Here is a 19,200-nt window from a genome sequence, read left to right as displayed (position 1 = left end):
GCAGGTAACATAATGTTTTAAGAAGCTTTCTACTGATGTAATAAACTCAACTAATAGTTTTCCTAATGTTCTAGGGGAAGGTAAGTTATTGGCATATAAAAGTATGATATACAGAGCTCACAATTTTCTTACCCTGGTGTCACTAACTGATAGGGTTTGAGGTTGATGATAAAGTTCAAGAGTATAGAAAATTCTGTATTGTATTAGAAAGGAGGAAGTTGAAACTCGAACCTTATAAAGTTCTTTGCCTGATTTCTGATCTTGGCAACAGAGTCTGTCTTGGACTGTAAACATTACAATGTAGAAATTTGTCTTCTCATCTGATTTTGAGCTGAAGACCATCAGGAACACACTTGTAGTTTGAACAAATGGGGCCAGACTGGAAGGAGAGAGATAAGAAGCATCAATTCTTCATTGCAGCACTTTAGTTTTTCATTGACTGCTTTCTCTTATGTGCCTTGATCTTTGGGCTCAAGCCAGTGACCATGAGTCATGTCTATGATTCCATGCTCAAGTCAGTGACCTTGTGCTCAAGCTGATGAGCCCATGCTCAAGCCAGCGACCTCTGGGTTCTGAATCTGGGTCCTCGGCATCCCAGTCCAATGCTCTGTCCACTGCACCACTGCCTGGTCAGGCGAGAGATTTGTTTATCTTTATTTACTATTGCCCTGAATGATTTATTTTTATGTATTTTGAGTATTATTAGCTTTTTGCCAGATATACTATAAATCTTTTCTTCTAGTTTATCTTTTGTCTTTAATTTTATTTGTAAATTCACTTCATTTCTTTGAGCCTTAGTTTCATCATTTGCACAATGGTGAATAATGGTAGGAGATTTAATGATGTTCTTGAAAGCATTGTTTTTATTTGAGCTTGTTGTGATGTTGTTTGGTTCTCTGATACTCCCTGGTCTTGGCTTGAGAACCAAGGAGCCCTGTTCAGCTGATGACATGAAAGAGAAGTGACAGTTTGTGAGGTGCGAGGTGTACCTCAGGAGTTCCTGCACAATGGTCATTGTGATTGGGTTTCACCCCCAGCCATGGTTGTTTCCACCTAGACATCAGGGTCCTAAAAGGAGAATCTATAGCTAAGGAGCTTAACTTTTTAATACTTTTCCAACTAGAAACAAATATTCTTAAAAAGTTAATGGCGATTATATCTGTGCGGTGCAATTATGGTTTTAATTTTCTTATATTTTATATAAATATTAGGACTAAAATGAACAACCAGTTTCTTATTATTGGAAGAATTAGAAATAGCTATAAAGCTCTTGTCATACTTTAGACCTGGAGAGGTTCAAAGATTCAACCATTGATGAAACAGAGCCCTCTCTCCCTCCTTGCACTTTCCCTCCTTTTTTCCTCATAGGATTAAAAAGTTGCATTTGAATTTACAGTAGTTCATTAGAAGAGAATATTGAAATTATTGTGTATTTTATTTTCTCTTTCTGGTGTTGTGTGTGTATTTTATTTTCATTAATTTCAAAAGTTTATAGAATTTTCCTAGGATTAAATTCATGAAACTTGTAAATAAATCTCCATTAAGGAGACAACAGTGCTAGTACATTTACTATAGTAGCATTTTTTGAGCATCTGTTGTATAAAAGGTTCTGTGGGATGCTAAGAGATAAATTGGCCATCACGCCATCTTTCTGGGGCCCTAGTTAGGAAATGACCATTAAACAATATATGCAAGGCATGAAATGCTACAAACTGAGTGGAAGTGTTAGATAAAGGAAGAAGGAAAAAGGATTTGAGCTACACTTGAAAGGATAAGAAAAATTGCAGTAGGTGGAAAGTGACATTCTAGATGGACTGAATCATTTTGGCAAAGACTCAAAGTTGTACAAGTGTGTGATATAGTTGAGAGATATGAAACAGACTCACTTGACTGGTTTGTTCATAGAGAGATGAAGCGTTTCTAAGACATTGACTTGTTCAGGGATGCAGCTGACACAATTAACTTTCATGGGTACTTAGAATTTAGTAAATAATCCCTTGAGATTGTGTGCTTATGGAGGTTTCTGTATTATGAAATAAGGATATAAATGCCTTGATTAAAGTTTTGAAGTTAGTGTTTTGAAATACAACCCCTTTATTGAAATCCATGAGGATGTTAATACAAGTTTTTGAAAACCGCTTTTAGGAGCACTGAGATCTGGAAGTGGCCCTGAGATTTTAATGGGTCAGGGGCCCCCTCAGCAGCCTTCACAGCAACACAGAGTACTTCAGCAGCTCCAGCAAGGAGATTGGAGATTGCAGCAGCTTCATTTGCAACATCGTCATCCTCATCCGCACCAGCAGCAGCAGCTGCAGCAGCAGGATGCTTACATGCAGCAGGTCGTTCTTTTGTTACTTCAGATATGAAAGTAGTGTGGGGAAATTCATGTAGCTTTTGAATATCAGTGAATTTTTTTTCTTAACATAGGCACCCTTGAGCTCTAGATCCAAGTAAACATTTTGCTCAGTTTTCTGTTAAAGAATATGTACTGCATTTGCAGTCTGTGAGCTACCTAAGAATACTTTGCTTAAACAGTATCGTCGTGGCTTTATGAAGCATCTAGTCATTTGGCCTCATGAATAAGCTCTGCAATTTATGATAAATATCTTTTTTGTTACATTTTTAGTTCAGATACACAGGCTACAATTACGTTGCTGGTAAGGTGATATTAATCTTTTAGAAGTAATGTTTTCTTAGGTTTTATATTTTTGCCTGGGTTGGTCTGTTTGTGTATAGTGGAGGGAGGCATTTAGAGTTGGAAGGGACATAGAAAAAAATTACCGTAGGGTCTATTTTGTCCTTTACCACATCAGAACTTGCAAATTTCTAGTGTCATTAAACTATTTTAAATTTAATGGCTGTCATTGTCATCTTTTCATCATTTTTTGAAATATTTTTGAGCCAGTTGTATGTGTGACACTTCTCATGGGTGCCTCCCTCCTCTAGTCTTGAGTGATAGACCCAGAGTGGAGGGCAGTTGAGTAGGTGATAACCAGAGACATCATTGAAGGGGAGCTAGAGAAGAGTGGGAATTGACTGTAATGTGTCCTGGACACAGGGAACTTCAGGGTCTTCATCAGCTGGCAAATGTGTTTAGGTTTCTTCCTAACATCCTTAAACCATGCTGGAAATGGTTTTAATTGTTTAATTTTGAAACAATTTCCAGTAAACATATATAAGTTATAGACAGTGACTATAGCTATTTTACATTGGTGTGTGGATTCCTGAGTATCCAAATCATTGTTATAGTCAGAGCAATACTTAAAAAAGCAAAAGGCTATGGTCCAGACACATCGTAAACTTGTTTGTTTTCTTACTGTAGTATCAACATGCAATGCAGCAGCAGCAGATACTTCAACAGCAGTTTTTAATGCATTCGCTATATCAGCCACAGCCTTCTACACCACAGTATCCTGTAATGGTAAGTGTTATGTAATCTCTAGAGATTTCTCTGAGGATACCATTTGGAATTCACAGTATAAGTGTTAGTATTCAGAATTTAATTACTTATAACCAGTTCAAGTTAGTTAAGTACACATATTTTATCAAAGCCAGTCATGTTTTCTCAAGCACCTTTAAATTGGGCTGAACTGTAGCACCTGAATTTGGTGCATTGTAACTGATGAATAATATTTTTCTCTTATCTCATAGTATAAGGGAAATGGATCTATGACCCATGGGCTTTTGTCATATGTCTCTTTCACTTGGCAAATGTCAGCTGAAGAAAAATCAAACCTGAAAAAAAATGCATTTGCTTCAGAGAATAGTTTGACCTTTCTTACAGCAACCACCATACTAAAGATGTTAAGCTACTTTGTTGTCTTAAAATATTTAAAGGTGAATTTTTGAATCCTGGCACATTAGCCTAACTTCATAATTCTTAACTAGATTTAGTTCATCTTGCTGTATTGTTCTAGCAGGGAGTTGCTCCTTCAGATATGAATTACTTTTTAAGTGTCTGATTTTGTTGCCAATGTGAAAAGAAGGCACGTAGTAGATAGGTGTGGGGCTGATAGTGCTTCAGGGAATCTGCACATTGTGTTGTCTGATGGCATTTCTTGTTTCAGATGCACCAGTATCAGCAGACTTTCTTACAGCAGCAAATGCTAGCGCAGCATCAGCTGCCCCAACAGCAGGCATCGCCCGAGTATCTCACCTCCCCTCAAGAGTTCTCACCGGCCTTAGTTTCCTACGCTTCATCACTGCCAGCTCAGGTCGGAACCAGAATGGATTCCTCTTACAGTGTCAACAGGCAAGTATTTTTCTAGTGAATGCAAAGGAAATTCTTGTGGAAATAGGTCTTATTGTGGGGTGGAGTCACTGGCCGGCTCCTGAGTTACGTTAGAACCCGTCTTTCTGTAGAATGCCCCCTTTTCTCTTGCTAGCTCTGTCTTCTGGCTCCTGTGCATCCCTGACCTTCCTTGTATTTCTGTTAGTTACTTCTGCTAACTGTAGTGTGGGTAAGGTGTAGCAACATTCAGCCACATTTAATGTTGAGATTTTTGGCTCGTATGTTAAGACATTCTTTGTAATTTTATTAGAAACAAAACCCTAACAAGATACTTTAGTAGTTTAAAAAAATAACCCTTGTAGAAAAGCTAATTTAACTTTTTAAACTCATTATTAATATTTTTAATTTCATAATATTTACTCATCAAAATTGTCTAACTTGGTTTAATTTAAGTGGGTAATAAATAATTTAATGTCATTTGGTTCTTTTTTTTTTTTTGTATTTTTCTGAAGCTGGAAATGGGGAGAGACAGTCAGACAGACTCCCGCATGCGCCCTACCGGGATCCACCCGGCACGCCCACCAGGGGGTGATGCTCCGCCCCTCCGGGGCGTTGCTCTGCTGCGACCAGAGCCACTCCAGCGCCTGGGGCAGAGGCCAAGGAGCCATCCCCAGCGCCCGGGCCATCTTTGCTCCAATGGAGCCTTGGCTGCAGGAGGGGAAGAGAGAGACAGAGAGGAAGAAGGGGGTGGAGGGTGGAGAAGCAAATGGGTGCTTCTCTTATGTGCCCTGGCCGGGAATCGAACCCGGGTCCCCCGCACGCCAGGCCGACGCTCTACCGCTGAGCCAACTGGCCGGGGCCTTTTTTTTTTTTATTGTGAGAGGAGGGGAGGCAGAGACAGACTCCTCCTGCATGTGCCCAGACCAGGATCCATCCAGTAAGCCCACTAGGGGGCGATGTTCTGCCCACCTGGGGCCCTTGCTCCATTGCAACTGGAGCCATTTTTTAGTGTCCAAGGCGGAGGCCATGGAGCCATCCTCAGTGCCCAGGACCAACTTGCTCTAATTGAGCCATGGCTGCAGGAGGGGAGGAGAAGAGAGAGAGAGAAGCTAGAGGGGGAAGGGTAGAGAAACAGATGGGTGCTTCTGTGTCCCCTCACCGGGAATCAAACCCAGGATCTTCACACGCCAGTCTGACACTCTACCACTGAGCCAACTGGCCAGGGCCCTTAATGTCATTTGGTTCTTTTTAAAGATGATATAATACAGCAAACTTATTGTTACCATAGCTTGGATGGGAAATAGTGTATTTTGGTTATTCAGATCTATTGGTTAGTAGAGTTATTTTTTATAGATAGCTCATATTGAAAACATTATAATAAATGAAAGAACTATGATACATTTTCTCAAACTTAGATTTAATATGAGAATGAGTCAGGATTTTGTAATTAGGAATCTATTCATCATTATGAGTACTTCTTAATATGTATGTTTATATATGTAGGAAGAAGTAGCTGTTAGAGCTTTGGTTACTGAAACATCAGATAAGTTCTCATGCAACACTATTTCAGGAATATGAAACTAGCTGGGAAAAAGTATCTCTCTCCAAGCTTTGGCTAGGAATTGGGCATGAGAAACAGCAACATGGCCAGCATACCTGTTCACTGAGTATGTCAAGAGAGGGTTAAAGTATCAAGTTTGCTATAGTTCACCTCACAACTTGTGTTTGTATATGTGTGTTTGTGTGTGTGTGTGGGGCACGGCAAGAAACAAACTAATATTTAAAGTGCTTTCCCAAATAAAAAAGTGAGGTACGGCCCTGGCCGGTTGGCTCAGTGATAGAGCGTCGGCCTGGCGTGCAGGAGTCCTGGGTTCGATTCCAGGCCAGGGCACACAGGAGAAGCGCCCATCTGCTTCTCCACCCCTCCCCCTCTCCTTCCTCTCTGTCTCTCTCTTCCCCTCCCACAACCGAGGCTCCATTGGAGCAAAAGATGGCCCGGGTGCTGAGGATGGCTCTGTGGCCTCTGCCTCAGGTGCTGGAGTGGCTCTGCATTTCCAGGTCGAAGCTCTATCCACTGTGCCACCACAGGTCAGGCTTGGAGTGGCTCTGGATGCAACAGAGCGACGCCCCAGAGGGGCAGAGCATCACCCCCTGGCGGGCATGCCGGGTGGATCCCGGTCGGGCGCATGTGAGAGTCTGTTTGACTGCCTCCCCGTTTCCAGCTTCGGAAAAATGCAAAAAAAAAAAAAAAAAGTGAGGTGCATGAGTTAGGACTAGTATGTCTAAGTGGAGAGCAAGTCAGATCAAAGGCTGGTTTAAGGATCCAGTTCATTGTTTGCCAAACTCTTTATGATGTGTGTACTGTTGTTACAATTTTTGATTTGTTCACTTAGCACTTTAAAAAAATTAATGGTATTATTGTAAATAATAAAATTAAAACAGAGGACATTAGACATTTTAAACAAATTGAAGCACTAAAATACAATCTATGAAATAGAAGTAGCAATCTAATTTATAAAAAGATATACCTGAAAATAAGTCCTTTGTGGATAAGAATGGAATAGTTTTATTCTTCATTAAAAACAGGATATTCTGGGCCCTGGCTAATTGGCTCAGTGGTAGAGTGTCAGCCTGGCATGTGGATGTCTTGGGTTTGATTCCTGGTAAGGCAAACAAGAGAAGTGCCCATCTGCTTCTCTATCCCCCTCCTTCTCTCTCTCTTTCTTCTCTTCCCCTCCTGCAGGCATGGCTTGATTAGCGTGAGTTGGTCTCAGGTGCTGAGCATGGCTCCATGGCCTCTGCCTCAGGTGCTAAAAAATGGCTCTGGTTGCAACTGAGCAAGGTCTCCAGATGGGCAGAGCATCGCCCCCTAGTGGGCATGCCGGATCCCTGTTGGGATGCATGTGGGAGTCTGTCTCTGCCTCCCCTCCTCTCACTAAAAAATGAAACAAACAAAAAACAAGGTGCTGAACTTGATATTGTTTAAGAGACTGATTAATCTCTATTAATTAGATGATTTAGATGATTTGTTTTTTTCTTTTGATGTGAACTAGCATCAAAAATGTCAATTTCTGCTAGTGTATGTGGTTGGAAAATGCAAAAATATTAAACAGTAACATCTCTGTTATAGCATATACTTATGTATACTTTGTATTCTAAAGGATTACCATCCTCTAGAAATAAAAGTTATAATGCTGATAAGAATGGTGTCATGAATTGGAAATTCATGAGAGAATTTTTTAGTGTCCCATAGCATATTATTATCTAAACTTCTGATTAGTTATAAAGGAAGGTGAGTGTGCAGAGATGTGAGGCACACATGAACATCGAGATGCTGACACTGCTAACTCATGTGAATTACCATAGCACCATCTACTTATGTCATTGCTAGTGCTATTGTTCATGAAATCAGAGTGTGATACATTAGATAAGTATATTCCTAGTCTTTGTATAATCATAATATATATATATATATATATATATATATAGGTTTACTGTCAAATTATCTTGCATCCCCCAGTTTGGGAAATACTGGGGTGGGTGTCTGTGAAAGTGTGTAAGACATGTTTTATTCCACTCCTGTAAGTGTTCTGTATCGAGGGGGATGCGAGGGTGGAACAGAAAAGGGGCAGTGATTACATGGGTAGAAGCAGTCACATACTTGGCAGGTAGATGTGAGGAACACAGAACTCTCCAGCATTCCAGGAATGCTGCTGCAGCCTCTCTTGGTGTTTCATTGCTACTTCGCTATTATTCCCACTTAATATCAGTCTTTATACAGAGGACTGTATGTTGAGTGGTATCTTCTGTAATGTTTAAAAGATGATTTATAAGCAGGTATTCCTGCTTATGAGTTGGTGGAAGATGAGAATTGGGGTTAAATATTTTGCTTTTAGCCTATAAGGCAAGGGTAGTCAACCTTTATATACCTACCGCCCACTTCTGTATCTCTGTTAGTAGTAAAATTTTCTAACTGCCCACTGGTTCTACAGTACTGGTGATTTATAAAGTAGGGAGGTAACTTTATAAAATTTATAAAGCAGAATTACAGCAAGTTAAAGCATATAATAATAATTACTTACCAAGTACTTTATGTCGGATTTCCGTTAAGTTTGGCAGAATAAATCTTTATAAAACAACTTACTATAGTTAAATCTGTCTTTTTATTTATACTTTGGTTGCTCCGCTACCGCCCACCGTGAAAGCTGGAATGCCCACTAGTGGGCGGTAGGGACCAGGTTGACTACCACTGCTAAGGGATATTTGAGTAGAAAATGGGAGAGCAAGTACCTCCTTAGAGGGAAAGGGTCACTATCTTGGTAAGCATTATTATTCTCTCTTATTTCTGACAATCTACTGCTAAAATGTCCGCTCTCTATTGTGCTATCTTTAGTATGACTATTGGAGAGTATTACCATATTTAAATAATAGTTAAACATCTGTGCCTATATTATCTTCTTACGATATAAATTGCCTATTATATGTATTAGTTATTTCTTGCTACATAATAAATTATTGCAAAATTTAGTGGTTTAAAACAATGATAAACATCTCACACACTGATTTAGATCAGGAATTTAGGAGAAGTTGAGCTGTATGGTAATGTCCAGGGAAAGGTCTCTTATGAGGTTACAGTTAAGATCTTGGCTATGGCTGCAGTCAGTTGAAGGCTTGACTGGTCTGGAGGACCTGTTGAGACAATGGCTCACTCATGGCTTTAGGCAGGAGGCCTCAGTTCTCTGCCATGTGAATCTCTCCAAAATACTGCTTATGTACTTATGTATGCTTTTCTTTTTTTTTTTAATTGAGAGCAGGGGAGACAGAGAGATTCCACATGCATGCACCCTGACCAGGATCCACCTGACAAGCCCCCTTTGGGATGATGCACTGCCCATCTGGGGCATTTCTCCATTGCTCAGTAACTGAGCTATTTTTAATACCTGAGGCAGAGGGCACTGAGTCGTCATTGTGGGAAGGGGAGGGTGGAGAAGCAGATGGTTGCTTTTTTCTGTGTGCTCTGACTGGAAATTGAACCCTGGACATCCACACGGCTGGCCTGGCTGATGCTCTACCACTGAGCCAACTGGCCAAGACCTGCTTAAGTATTCTATTAGCAAAGTCAAACACTATTTTGAACAGGGAATCATTTATTCTGGTTTGGTTTCTCCCCGAATGAATGACCTGAGGATAAGAAGGAACCTGCAGTGCATTTAAGACCTAGTCTCAGAAATCACATACTGATACTTTTCTGGCATATTTTATTGGTTAGAATTAGTTCACTGCATCTAGTTCACAGTCAAGGGCAGGAAATTTTTGCTTCTCCTCTTGGAAGGGTGGAGTGTCAGAGAACTTTTAGAAGTATTTCACACCTGTCCAAGGTTCCTCCCAGCCCCACTGAATTACATTCTACCAAGAAAAATCCATTAATTTATCCCAGGACAGGAAGAAAAAGAATCAGGGAATCCGAATGTTGCGAAAGGGATTATTGACAGGAAGGAGGGGAATGCTCATTTTTCTTAAAGTCTTGAAAGTCCGTAAAGATAATTTTTAAATTAGAGATGGGTATCTGTCATATGGAGGCAGGCTTAAGCCTTGGTGGTTGACACATTCCCAGAGTGAGTTCTAAACTGAATTATATTTATTATCTTGTTGGGCATTCACTATATTTATTTTTCTCTAGCTTTCACTAATTGTTTGAACATTACATTCTTGGGTTAGCTATACTAAGTGGGATTGGTCTCTAGGGGATAAAATGAGCAACTTTTTGCCCTCTCTTCCCCTTTAAGACCTGTGTGGTGGCAGTGGCGGCGAGCTCCTATGAGACAGGTGAATTTAAAGGGGAGGTCAAAACTTACAAAATTGAGATATTTCTTTAGAACAACATAGAGATTGTTTCTCAATTACCAATGTTAGAAAATCTGGATATAAATTAGAAATGAACTTGACAACTTTATTAGATAGTATTATCTCATCCCTATGCTACAGCAGGAATTTGCAGGCTGGATTGAAGGGAAAGGTACCCAGGGGTTTTTAAGTTAAGACGTCTTTAGACTCTCATCTTGTCTTGAAAGCTAAAAGGCCGATTAGATAACTTTGATAGAACCAGTGGTCCCAGGCTCCAGACTGTAGATAACCTTAAACACCCTGAAATATATCCTATATAGAAAATAATCTTCATTTAGTTTTAGTTAATTCATAAGGAAATTGTAGCAGTTAATCATTTGTTGATAGCTATAGAGAGAATGCCTTTGTCAAAAGGAAAGTTACTGTGGTTTCTCAACATAACCAGGACATAAGGTCATCTTCAGTGGGGATTTTAGAGAGATAATTGTGTGATATGGCTACTGATTTTCACTTTAAGGATTGTTCACTATGGTAATAATATGTAATATTTGTTGAGTACTTAACTATTATTATTATTTTTTTACCAGACACTGTTCTCTTTTGCCATGCATTAAATCATTTACTCTTCTCAGTAATCCTTTGAGGTAGATATGTTACTCCTGTTTTATGGGTGAGGAGGCTGAGACCTAGAGAGGTTACGGTACTTGCCAGGGGCACACAGCCAAATACTCTGCGGAGCCTCTGTAAATCCCAGCTGGTCTTTTTCTCAATCTGTGCCCTTACTGCCATTTTTTTCATAATGCAACAATCTGCTTTTCTAAACATTTATAAAGTAGGCATTTAAAAATGTCAATCCTAATTTTTTTTAATTTTTCCCCCCTTCTCTTATTACTCTAGGTCAGTTGCTGATAAAGAGGCAGTTGCAAATATTACAAATCAAAAGAACATCAGTAACCCACCTGATATGTCAGGGTGGAATCCTTTTGGAGAGGATAATTTCTCCAAGTTAACAGAAGAAGAACTATTGGACAGAGAATTCGACCTTCTAAGATCAAGTAAGGGACACTTGAAGGCTTATTTTGCTTCACAGTAAAATAACAGCTCTATAATTGTTCAGCAAGGCCAAAGACTGTTTTAAGGGGATAGAGAATTCTTTTTGCGCATTTGAGGGCAAAAATCAGGCCATCTTCTTTTACACATACTATCAAACTCTGTGGTGTGCATTAGAAATCAATTGCTTGATAGTAGCTATTAAATACAAGATTGCTGATAATACGCTGATTCCTAACACATAAATAAATACATTGCATATCTTTGAATGTTAAGTTTAGCATTTCTCCAAAACATGGAAAATTAATGTTCAAATAAAAAAGGAGACAGTATCTTGCCTTAGTAATAATAATCATTTTGCAGCTCTGTTTTTCTGCACACTCAGTAAGATATTGTTGGTCTGAGATGCCCTTTGAAAGTGCCTGAAAGAAAACATGGGCTACTACATTATGTTAATGTTTTGTGATGCCCTTTAATGAGTGGTGACAAAGAAGGGTTGCTTTGTTATCCTGATATGGCAAAATTTAAATAAATTCTTATCCACTTTAAATTCAATATCTCAATGTTTTTTTACTTGGAATCATTGCCTTTTCTTAAACGACCAAATATGTGTCAAGCCTCGCCATACTTATTTTGGAAGTTTTTTTTCCTTTGTTTGTTTGTTTGTTTTAAAGGGAACTGTGGAGTGTTTTGAAGAGGTTGCCAAATAGTAACAAAGTTTACTTCTGGAATATGTAGATAGTTTTTAGTTTTCTGAAGTGTGTGTGTGTGTGTGTGTGTGTGTGTATGTGTGTACGGACACATGTGCCCATAAATCCCAAGAGTGTTGACCCATGTTTGCATGTGAAAAGATGATATTAATGGTTCCTAGTTAGAGAGTTCCTATTCTATTCCATTTTAGATAACTGGCCTTATGAGAACATTTATTAGATGAAATGCTTTGTTCCAAATTGGTATATATTTTATGTAAAAATTTAAATGTCCTGTATTAATGTAAGAATAGTTGTTTGGGATTTGAATTGTATTTTACATATTGGTTATATGATTATCAAAAATTAAATTAATGAGTAAATGCAGATATAAAATGAGTTCTGAGCCTTTAATAAAGATTTGTTAATTTTGGTAAAACCTATCTTACATTTTTTTATTAAAAATTTTTTTAACCACAACTTTTTTTGTTTGATATTTTCCCTATAATTTATGTGAGTAACCCTCAAATGCAAGGTTTTAAAAAAGGAAACAAAGTCACTCTTTTTGAGTGTTGGCAGGGAGACACAGGGTATAACCGGATCATTATAATTTATAGGATTATTTTTGAAGCAATAGGAAAAATTAAAATATTAATTTTACTGTATCTGACCATGATAGTAACCAAGGATTTGCTAAATCAGTATTTTCTACTCTTTGGGTAAAACACTCCTTTTAAAAAAATCAATTTATGGAATGGAGAAAGTGTTCACATTGTTTTGACCTTATAAAAATATGTTATTTTAAGCTTCCTAGAATTTGTAATGATACCCAAGTTTTATTTACTTCAAATAGGCAAGAATGGTGTACAAATATTTATGTATACAGAACTTCATAAAAATGTGGTTTAGCACGTAAAGTTCTTAACCAGCTATTTGCTTTCGAACTTCAAGGTCAGATAATGTATAATTTGTGTATGAGTTTGTGCACACATATGTATGCCAAAGAGAGTTCAGACTTCACTGCAGTGTTAATTATAGAAAGATGTTAAGTTCTAGGTGAAAGTGCAGGAGGAACTTTGTGTGAAGGTAGGATTTGGAGCATCTCATCCATTTGGAAAACTGCCCAGATGGTCCCTGATTTATGTAATTCACTGTCATAGGCTGATGTAAATGGGCACTTAGCACCATCAAATAGGAATTCTGATCCCTGACAGTGCCATTTAGCTAGGTTGTAATCTCAGTCAAGTCATTTACCTGCTGTCTTACATCCTCTTTTAAAAGCTGAGTATAATGATGCTTTACCTCATAGAGTTCTCAAGAAAATTAAATGAAATAATGTCTTTAAAGAGTCTGGACACTCAATAAAGTGGCACTTTTCTTTTTCTCACCTTCTATATAAGTCTTTAGGCTCCAACTTACGAGGTTATTTTCCTTTACCCAGCATCTACAAATTATGCTTAAACTATCAGGCTCTCAGCTGGCAATTCAAAACCAAATTAGAAGGGACTTGTCAGCAAACACAGCAGCAAGAGTGACAGGTAACAGCAAGGAATAATGTCTGTTTTCCCCTTCATAATTGATAGTCATTATAATGGGGTTCAAAAAAGGTGAATGTGTCTTTAATAAAGTTTATGAAAAGTTCAGTAATGTATGGAATATAATTTAGAAAGTCTTCTTCCCAAAGTTTTCCTTAACTGTATATTCAGTCATCTCTAGTTCCTCTTTCATTCATAAGTAGTAAAGTATCTAGTACTTCCTTTTGTTGATTGATCAGGTTTAAATTATACTGATAGACAAAGACAAAGATCTCTTCTAGAACTTAAGAGTTTTGATAGAAAACTAACAGTGTAATGGAAGGTCATTGTTGATCAATGCTGATTGGTTCCTCTGTTTCTAACAACTTTTCCCTAGATGAATAAATAAATTACTGATTCATTTGAAATACTAAATTCATCTTTGTTCCCTCAGGTATTTATTAATCATGAATTTTTAAAGTCCTTTCTAAAATAATTTATATTTGTTTTATATGATGCTTTCCAGTGAGAAATTTAATACCTTTATGTGTGGTCCTTAAAAATACAGCCATTGCCCATATAGTGATTGCTCACAATAATACGTATATATTCCTATTTCAGCTTTTATTTTTAAAATGACATGTGATCACTTATTAAAAGAAAAGGATATGGTGTATAAGAAATACTTCTGTGTATTATCCAGAAGGTAATTTTAAAATCATATACAGTATTTTGAATACTAAAATTTCAAAATATTAGTAATTGTAACAAAAACTGGTATTTAATGATCTCTGAGAAAAGTTGATTTTATACACCAGGTGGCAAAGGGATATTATTAACATAAAATAAACCATATTCTTCTTGCTTTTTCTTTTAGTTTTAGTGTAACTGAATATTATTTATGGTTCAGAAATATCTTAACCTGTTCCTATTTAAGACCAAAACATTACATCAAAATTAAGCATTATTAATAAAGCTAGCCTCAGTGACATTTCAAAATTTTTTTAATATTTTTCATTGGCTGTTGCACTAAAATATCTAGATTAGTATGTAAACTTTTGAAATCTAATTGTCATAGTATTTAGTGACAGAGACATAGAGAGAGAGAGATAGAGCAGGACAGATAGGAAGGGAGAGAGATGGATGAGAAGCATCAATTCTTTGTTGCAGCTCCTTAAGTCTCCTTAGTTGTTCATTGATTGCTATCTCACATGTGCCCTCGCCAGGGGGCTACAGCAGAGTGAGTGACCTTTTGCTCAAGCCAGCGACCTTGGGCTTCAAGCCATGACCTTTAGGCTCAGGCCAGTGACCATGGGCTCATGTTTATGATCCCACGCTCAAACCAGTGACTCGGCGCTCACATTGGTGAGCCTCGCTCTAGCCGGCTGAGCCTGCGCTCAAGCCAGTGACCTCAGGGCTTTGAACCTGGGTCCTTTGCACCCCAGTGTGATGCTCTATCTACTGCGCCACCGCTTAGTCAGGCTGTCATAGTATTTAATACATTAAAAGCTAATTAGAATACAAGCATTTGCTTTGGGAAAATGTTTAACTTGCATTTGTTCAAATAGTTCTGCAGCTCTACATGATAATTAAAAATAATACTTAGTGGGATGGACTGTTATATTTTGTTGATGGTGCATTTACTTATTTACTTATTTTTTTTGTTTGTTTAAAACTACATAAAAATTGCCTGCAGGTGGTGGCACAGTTGACCTGGGATGCAGGACCCAAGTTTGAAACCCACAGGTGCCAGCTTGAGTCCAGGCTCACTAGCTTGAGTGCAAGGTCGCCAGCTTGAGCATGGGATTGTAGACATGACCCCATGATCACTGACTTGAGCCCAGAGATTGATGGCTTGAAGTCTAAGGTCACTGGTTTGAGCAAGGCGTCACTGGCTCAACTGGAGCCGCCCTCCCACCCCCACCCCCACTCAAGGCACATATGAAAAAGCAATCAATGAACAACTAAAGTGTCGCAGCTACAAGTTGAAGCTTCTCACCTTTCTTCCTTCCTGACTGTCCCTGTCTCCTGCCCATCTCCTTTCTTCACGAAAAGTAAGTAAACAAATAAATAAAATTTTATCAAAACTAAAAGGAAGAATAGAAGAAATGAGACTGGCTGTTTTTCAAATTCTACTGAATGTGTTTTTTTTCTCTATGAAGCCACAGAATAAAAAATTTATAATCATCTGTATATGTACAGAGGGTCCTCGGATTACTTCACAGTTACGTTCCTACAACAGTGACTTAACCTGAATTTTGGTGTAGGTCGAAACACACCCTAGCCTTAGTCACTTACATATCCTAACACAGTTGTAAAATCGTAATCTAGAACAGAAAACACAATTAAGCTACAGAAAAAGGGAAAGGACCTAAATGTACTGTACTGTACACTGTACTGTGTATTCTTCCACTGTGTGCAACCAAACTACTAGTTTGCCCATGTTGTCCATAAGTACAATACTAATGGTATAAGCTGAAACACTGATGTCTCAATTTTTATAAATTTTTATGGGAGTGAATGTCATAAACTCGAAATGTCATATATCGAGACTGTTGTAACTCGAAGATCCCCTGTAATTAGTATGTTGTAAAACATTAATTCTCATCACTTTAAGCTAATTCAGACCTATTACGGTTCCTTCAGAACAGGGTAACAGAAATTTTCAGATATATTAGAGCAGTTTCAAAAGTATCAAATGACAACTATACTTTTAAATCTTATTAACCTTTGTTTAAGATGTTATTTACATAAGGCACAAAATTAACATTTTATAATAATTTATTTTTTCTGATAATAGATTATGGAATATACTTTGATTCTAGGATTTTTAAATCTGTAATTTTGCCAACACAATTCTTTTGAGAAGGCAGGGAGAGGTAAGTTTCTTATATGGGAAAATCAAACAAAAATTTTACTATAATATAAAGAAAACCAATTATTTGATAATAAAACTTAAATACATTTTAGGGTTGTCTTTATTTAAAAAGTACCTCTACATATTATTTCATTAGTTTCTATTTAAAAGTAATTGATCATTTAATATATTAATGTATGTATTTATTTTGTATTTTGTGCCCCGGGACCCAGATTATCATGTAAACTTTGGAACTCTGAATGACTTTTAAAAGAATCTTCTGTGGAAAATTTGATTCCATGTTTTGTGAAACAATGAGAACATGATTCATTTTATAGTGAGTTTATCCTGATACTTGGTTTGAAATAATTGGGTAGATGAACTTTGCTTTGAACAGTGTCTCCATATTTTTAATTATGGGGAACCCCCATATAAAAAATATTAGTTTACTCTTACATGATAATGTTTGTACTCTTATTCTAACTACAAGGTGCTATTTGTAAATTCACCCACCATAAATTAATGGAGGTAATACACTAGTATGTGAGGATTTAAGGAACTTAATGGTAATTTTGCATTTTTATATTCTGGGAACCATTGGTACATTAGTTTATAATCCAGGAGATTATGTTAAAATACTGATTCCCAGGTACTTACCTGTATATTCTGGTTCATTAAGTCTGTAGTAGGTCCCAGGTAACTATTGATACATTTTACACAGGAATCCTGGCAGTTATGATTGATTCCTTTAGAAAGGAAGTCTGGTCCTGATTGAGACCTAAGTACCGATATGTACACTCTGTTTTGATTTTCAAGAATGAGAGCTCTTAGACAGTGATATGGCTTGGCTATGACTCTGAGACAGTCTCTCCATTTGTCCTTTTGCACCTCCCCCTTTACTCTGTCCTCATTCTTTTATGCACCAGAATTTGGGAAATGAAGAATGGATGGGGAAGTCTAGGAGGACTCTGATACAAGGAACAATCTCTGGTTTTAAAGTTACTCTATAAATACATTCAGGGCCTGATAACGGTAACCACAGGTACCCTCCATGGTTCAGTGTTTCTTAGGCCTCTTCTGCAGTTTGATTATGGCTTCCCACCACAATAAATAAAAGGTCCGTGGTTATGTGAAGCAATGTTTTTCATCTGCCGGTCCACAGAGCGATTTGCCTGAAATTCTGTGCCAGTCGAGAAAGAGTTAACCACCCTGATGTTGTATAATTATAGACCCTTGATCTTAGTCAAATTCACTTATGCTCAGAGTGATTTCTGCCTTAGCAGTTCCCAAAATAATTCTCCTATTTTCACTGGTTTCCAAGTATTAAAACGTTGAAAACCAGTGATGTAAAGTATTCTTCAGTCTTTTTTTTTCCTTCAGAAATATATGAGACTAACTTCTCTTTTTTTTTAATGTTCGGATTTTTAAATAATTTATTTCATTTTGGAGTGACATTGGTTAATAAGGCTGCATAGGTTTTAAGTGTAGATTTCTATGATACCCGATCTGTATATTGTACTGACTTTGAGTAATGGACACGCAATGGAATATGCAGAGACTGACTTCTCTCCTTAGTAGGTGTTAAACAACAAAATATTTTTTAAAAAACCTTTTTTTATAGTACAATTAGCATTTGTTATGTTTTCCTCAATCAGCTATACAGTCAATATCTTGAAAAGAACACCTAAAATAAAATGTCATTGTTACCTGTTGCAGTATTAGATATGAAAAGTAGCTCTTAAGTTTTGGGATGTTTTGTTTTTACAGAAATCAACTGTCAGATGTGTTTCTTTAACAAAGGATTTATTTGTGCTTCAACAAAATTTTAAGTAAAAATTTACACAACCTGAAGCGTCATGTCTGAAGCTTCGTGTGGATTTTGCAGTTAGTTTTAGCCATAAAAGCTAGTAATTATATTCATCATCATAAAGATATTTAAAGAATTAGTTCATGGCAGTGATTAAGTATATTCAGGATATTGTAGACTCTAGCCTGCAGGCATCCCCAAACTACGGCCCCCTGAGGCCATTTATCCGCCCCCCCCCTCCCCCGCCACACTTCCAGAAGGGGCACCTCTTTCATTGGTGGTCAGTGAGAGGAGCACTGTATGTGGCAGTCCTCCAGTGGTCTGAGGGACAGTGAACTGGCCCCCTGTGTAAAAAGTTTGGGGACCCCTGCTAGGGTTTTGCCTTCTTGAGGCCGTGCTCCTTGGACCAGTTCTACTGCATCACCTGCACCTGTTGAGTACAGAACCTCAGGACCCTTCCCAGAGCCATCCAAAGAGTATCTCTCTAGTTCCTTTTACCCTTCACTACATTTTTCTTTATAGGTTTGTTTTTAACATATTGCATATATATTTCTCATTTACTTATTGCATCTTTGTTTTGTTTGATATTACATGCCCACTGCCTAGAACAGTGCCTATATCTGAACAATATAGATGCTAAAATATTTGTTGGATGAGTAAACTATGTCATTAAGGTGTTTAGTAGAGAGATATCTATATCTTTGTACCTGTTTGTATGTGAATGGGTTTTTTTTTTTCCTCCTGTATTTTTCTGAAGCCGGAAATGGAGAGAGACAGTCAGACAGACTCTCGCATGCGCCCGACCAGGATCCACTCCGCACGCCCACCAGGGTGCGATGCTCTGCCCACCAGGGGGTGATGCTCTGCCCCTCCGGGGCGTTGCTCTGTTGCGACCAGAGCCACTCCAGCGCCTGGGGCAGAGGCCGAGGAGCCAACCCCAGCGCCCGAGCCATCTTTGCTCCAATGGATCCTCGGCTGCGGGAGAGGAAGAGAGAGACAGAGAGGAAGGAAAGGGGGAGGGGTGGAGAAGCAGATGGGTGCTTCCCCTGTGTGCCCTGGCCGGGAATCAAACCCGAGACTTCTGCACACCAGGCCGAGCTCTACCACTGAGCCAACCGGCCAGGGCGTGACTGGTTTAATAACTATAAATAATAGGAGAAATGAACAATAGAGTAAAATATAGTGAATTACTTTTTACTGCCATTAGG

At 38.1% G+C, this 19,200-nt stretch overlaps 1 protein-coding gene across 2 annotated transcripts in view; it reads left to right on the top strand.

Annotated features, from left to right (window-relative positions):
* The window catches only part of BMP2K (BMP2 inducible kinase), a 143,891-nt gene that overhangs the window by 108,941 nt on the left and 15,750 nt on the right, over positions 1 to 19,200 (top strand). For both annotated transcript variants that reach the window (XM_066279868.1, XM_066279869.1), the window contains exons 11-14: positions 2,146 to 2,339; positions 3,323 to 3,421; positions 4,068 to 4,252; positions 10,973 to 11,130. In XM_066279868.1, the coding sequence (XP_066135965.1) occupies positions 2,146 to 2,339; positions 3,323 to 3,421; positions 4,068 to 4,252; positions 10,973 to 11,130 (636 nt within the window). The remainder of the gene's footprint in view (positions 1 to 2,145; positions 2,340 to 3,322; positions 3,422 to 4,067; positions 4,253 to 10,972; positions 11,131 to 19,200) is intronic.

Source organism: Saccopteryx bilineata, chromosome 5 (genome assembly GCF_036850765.1).
Source record: "Saccopteryx bilineata isolate mSacBil1 chromosome 5, mSacBil1_pri_phased_curated, whole genome shotgun sequence".
NCBI lineage: Eukaryota > Metazoa > Chordata > Mammalia > Chiroptera > Emballonuridae > Saccopteryx > Saccopteryx bilineata.
Note: the sequence above shows the minus strand (reverse complement) of the source record. Positions and strands in the feature narration are given on the sequence as shown.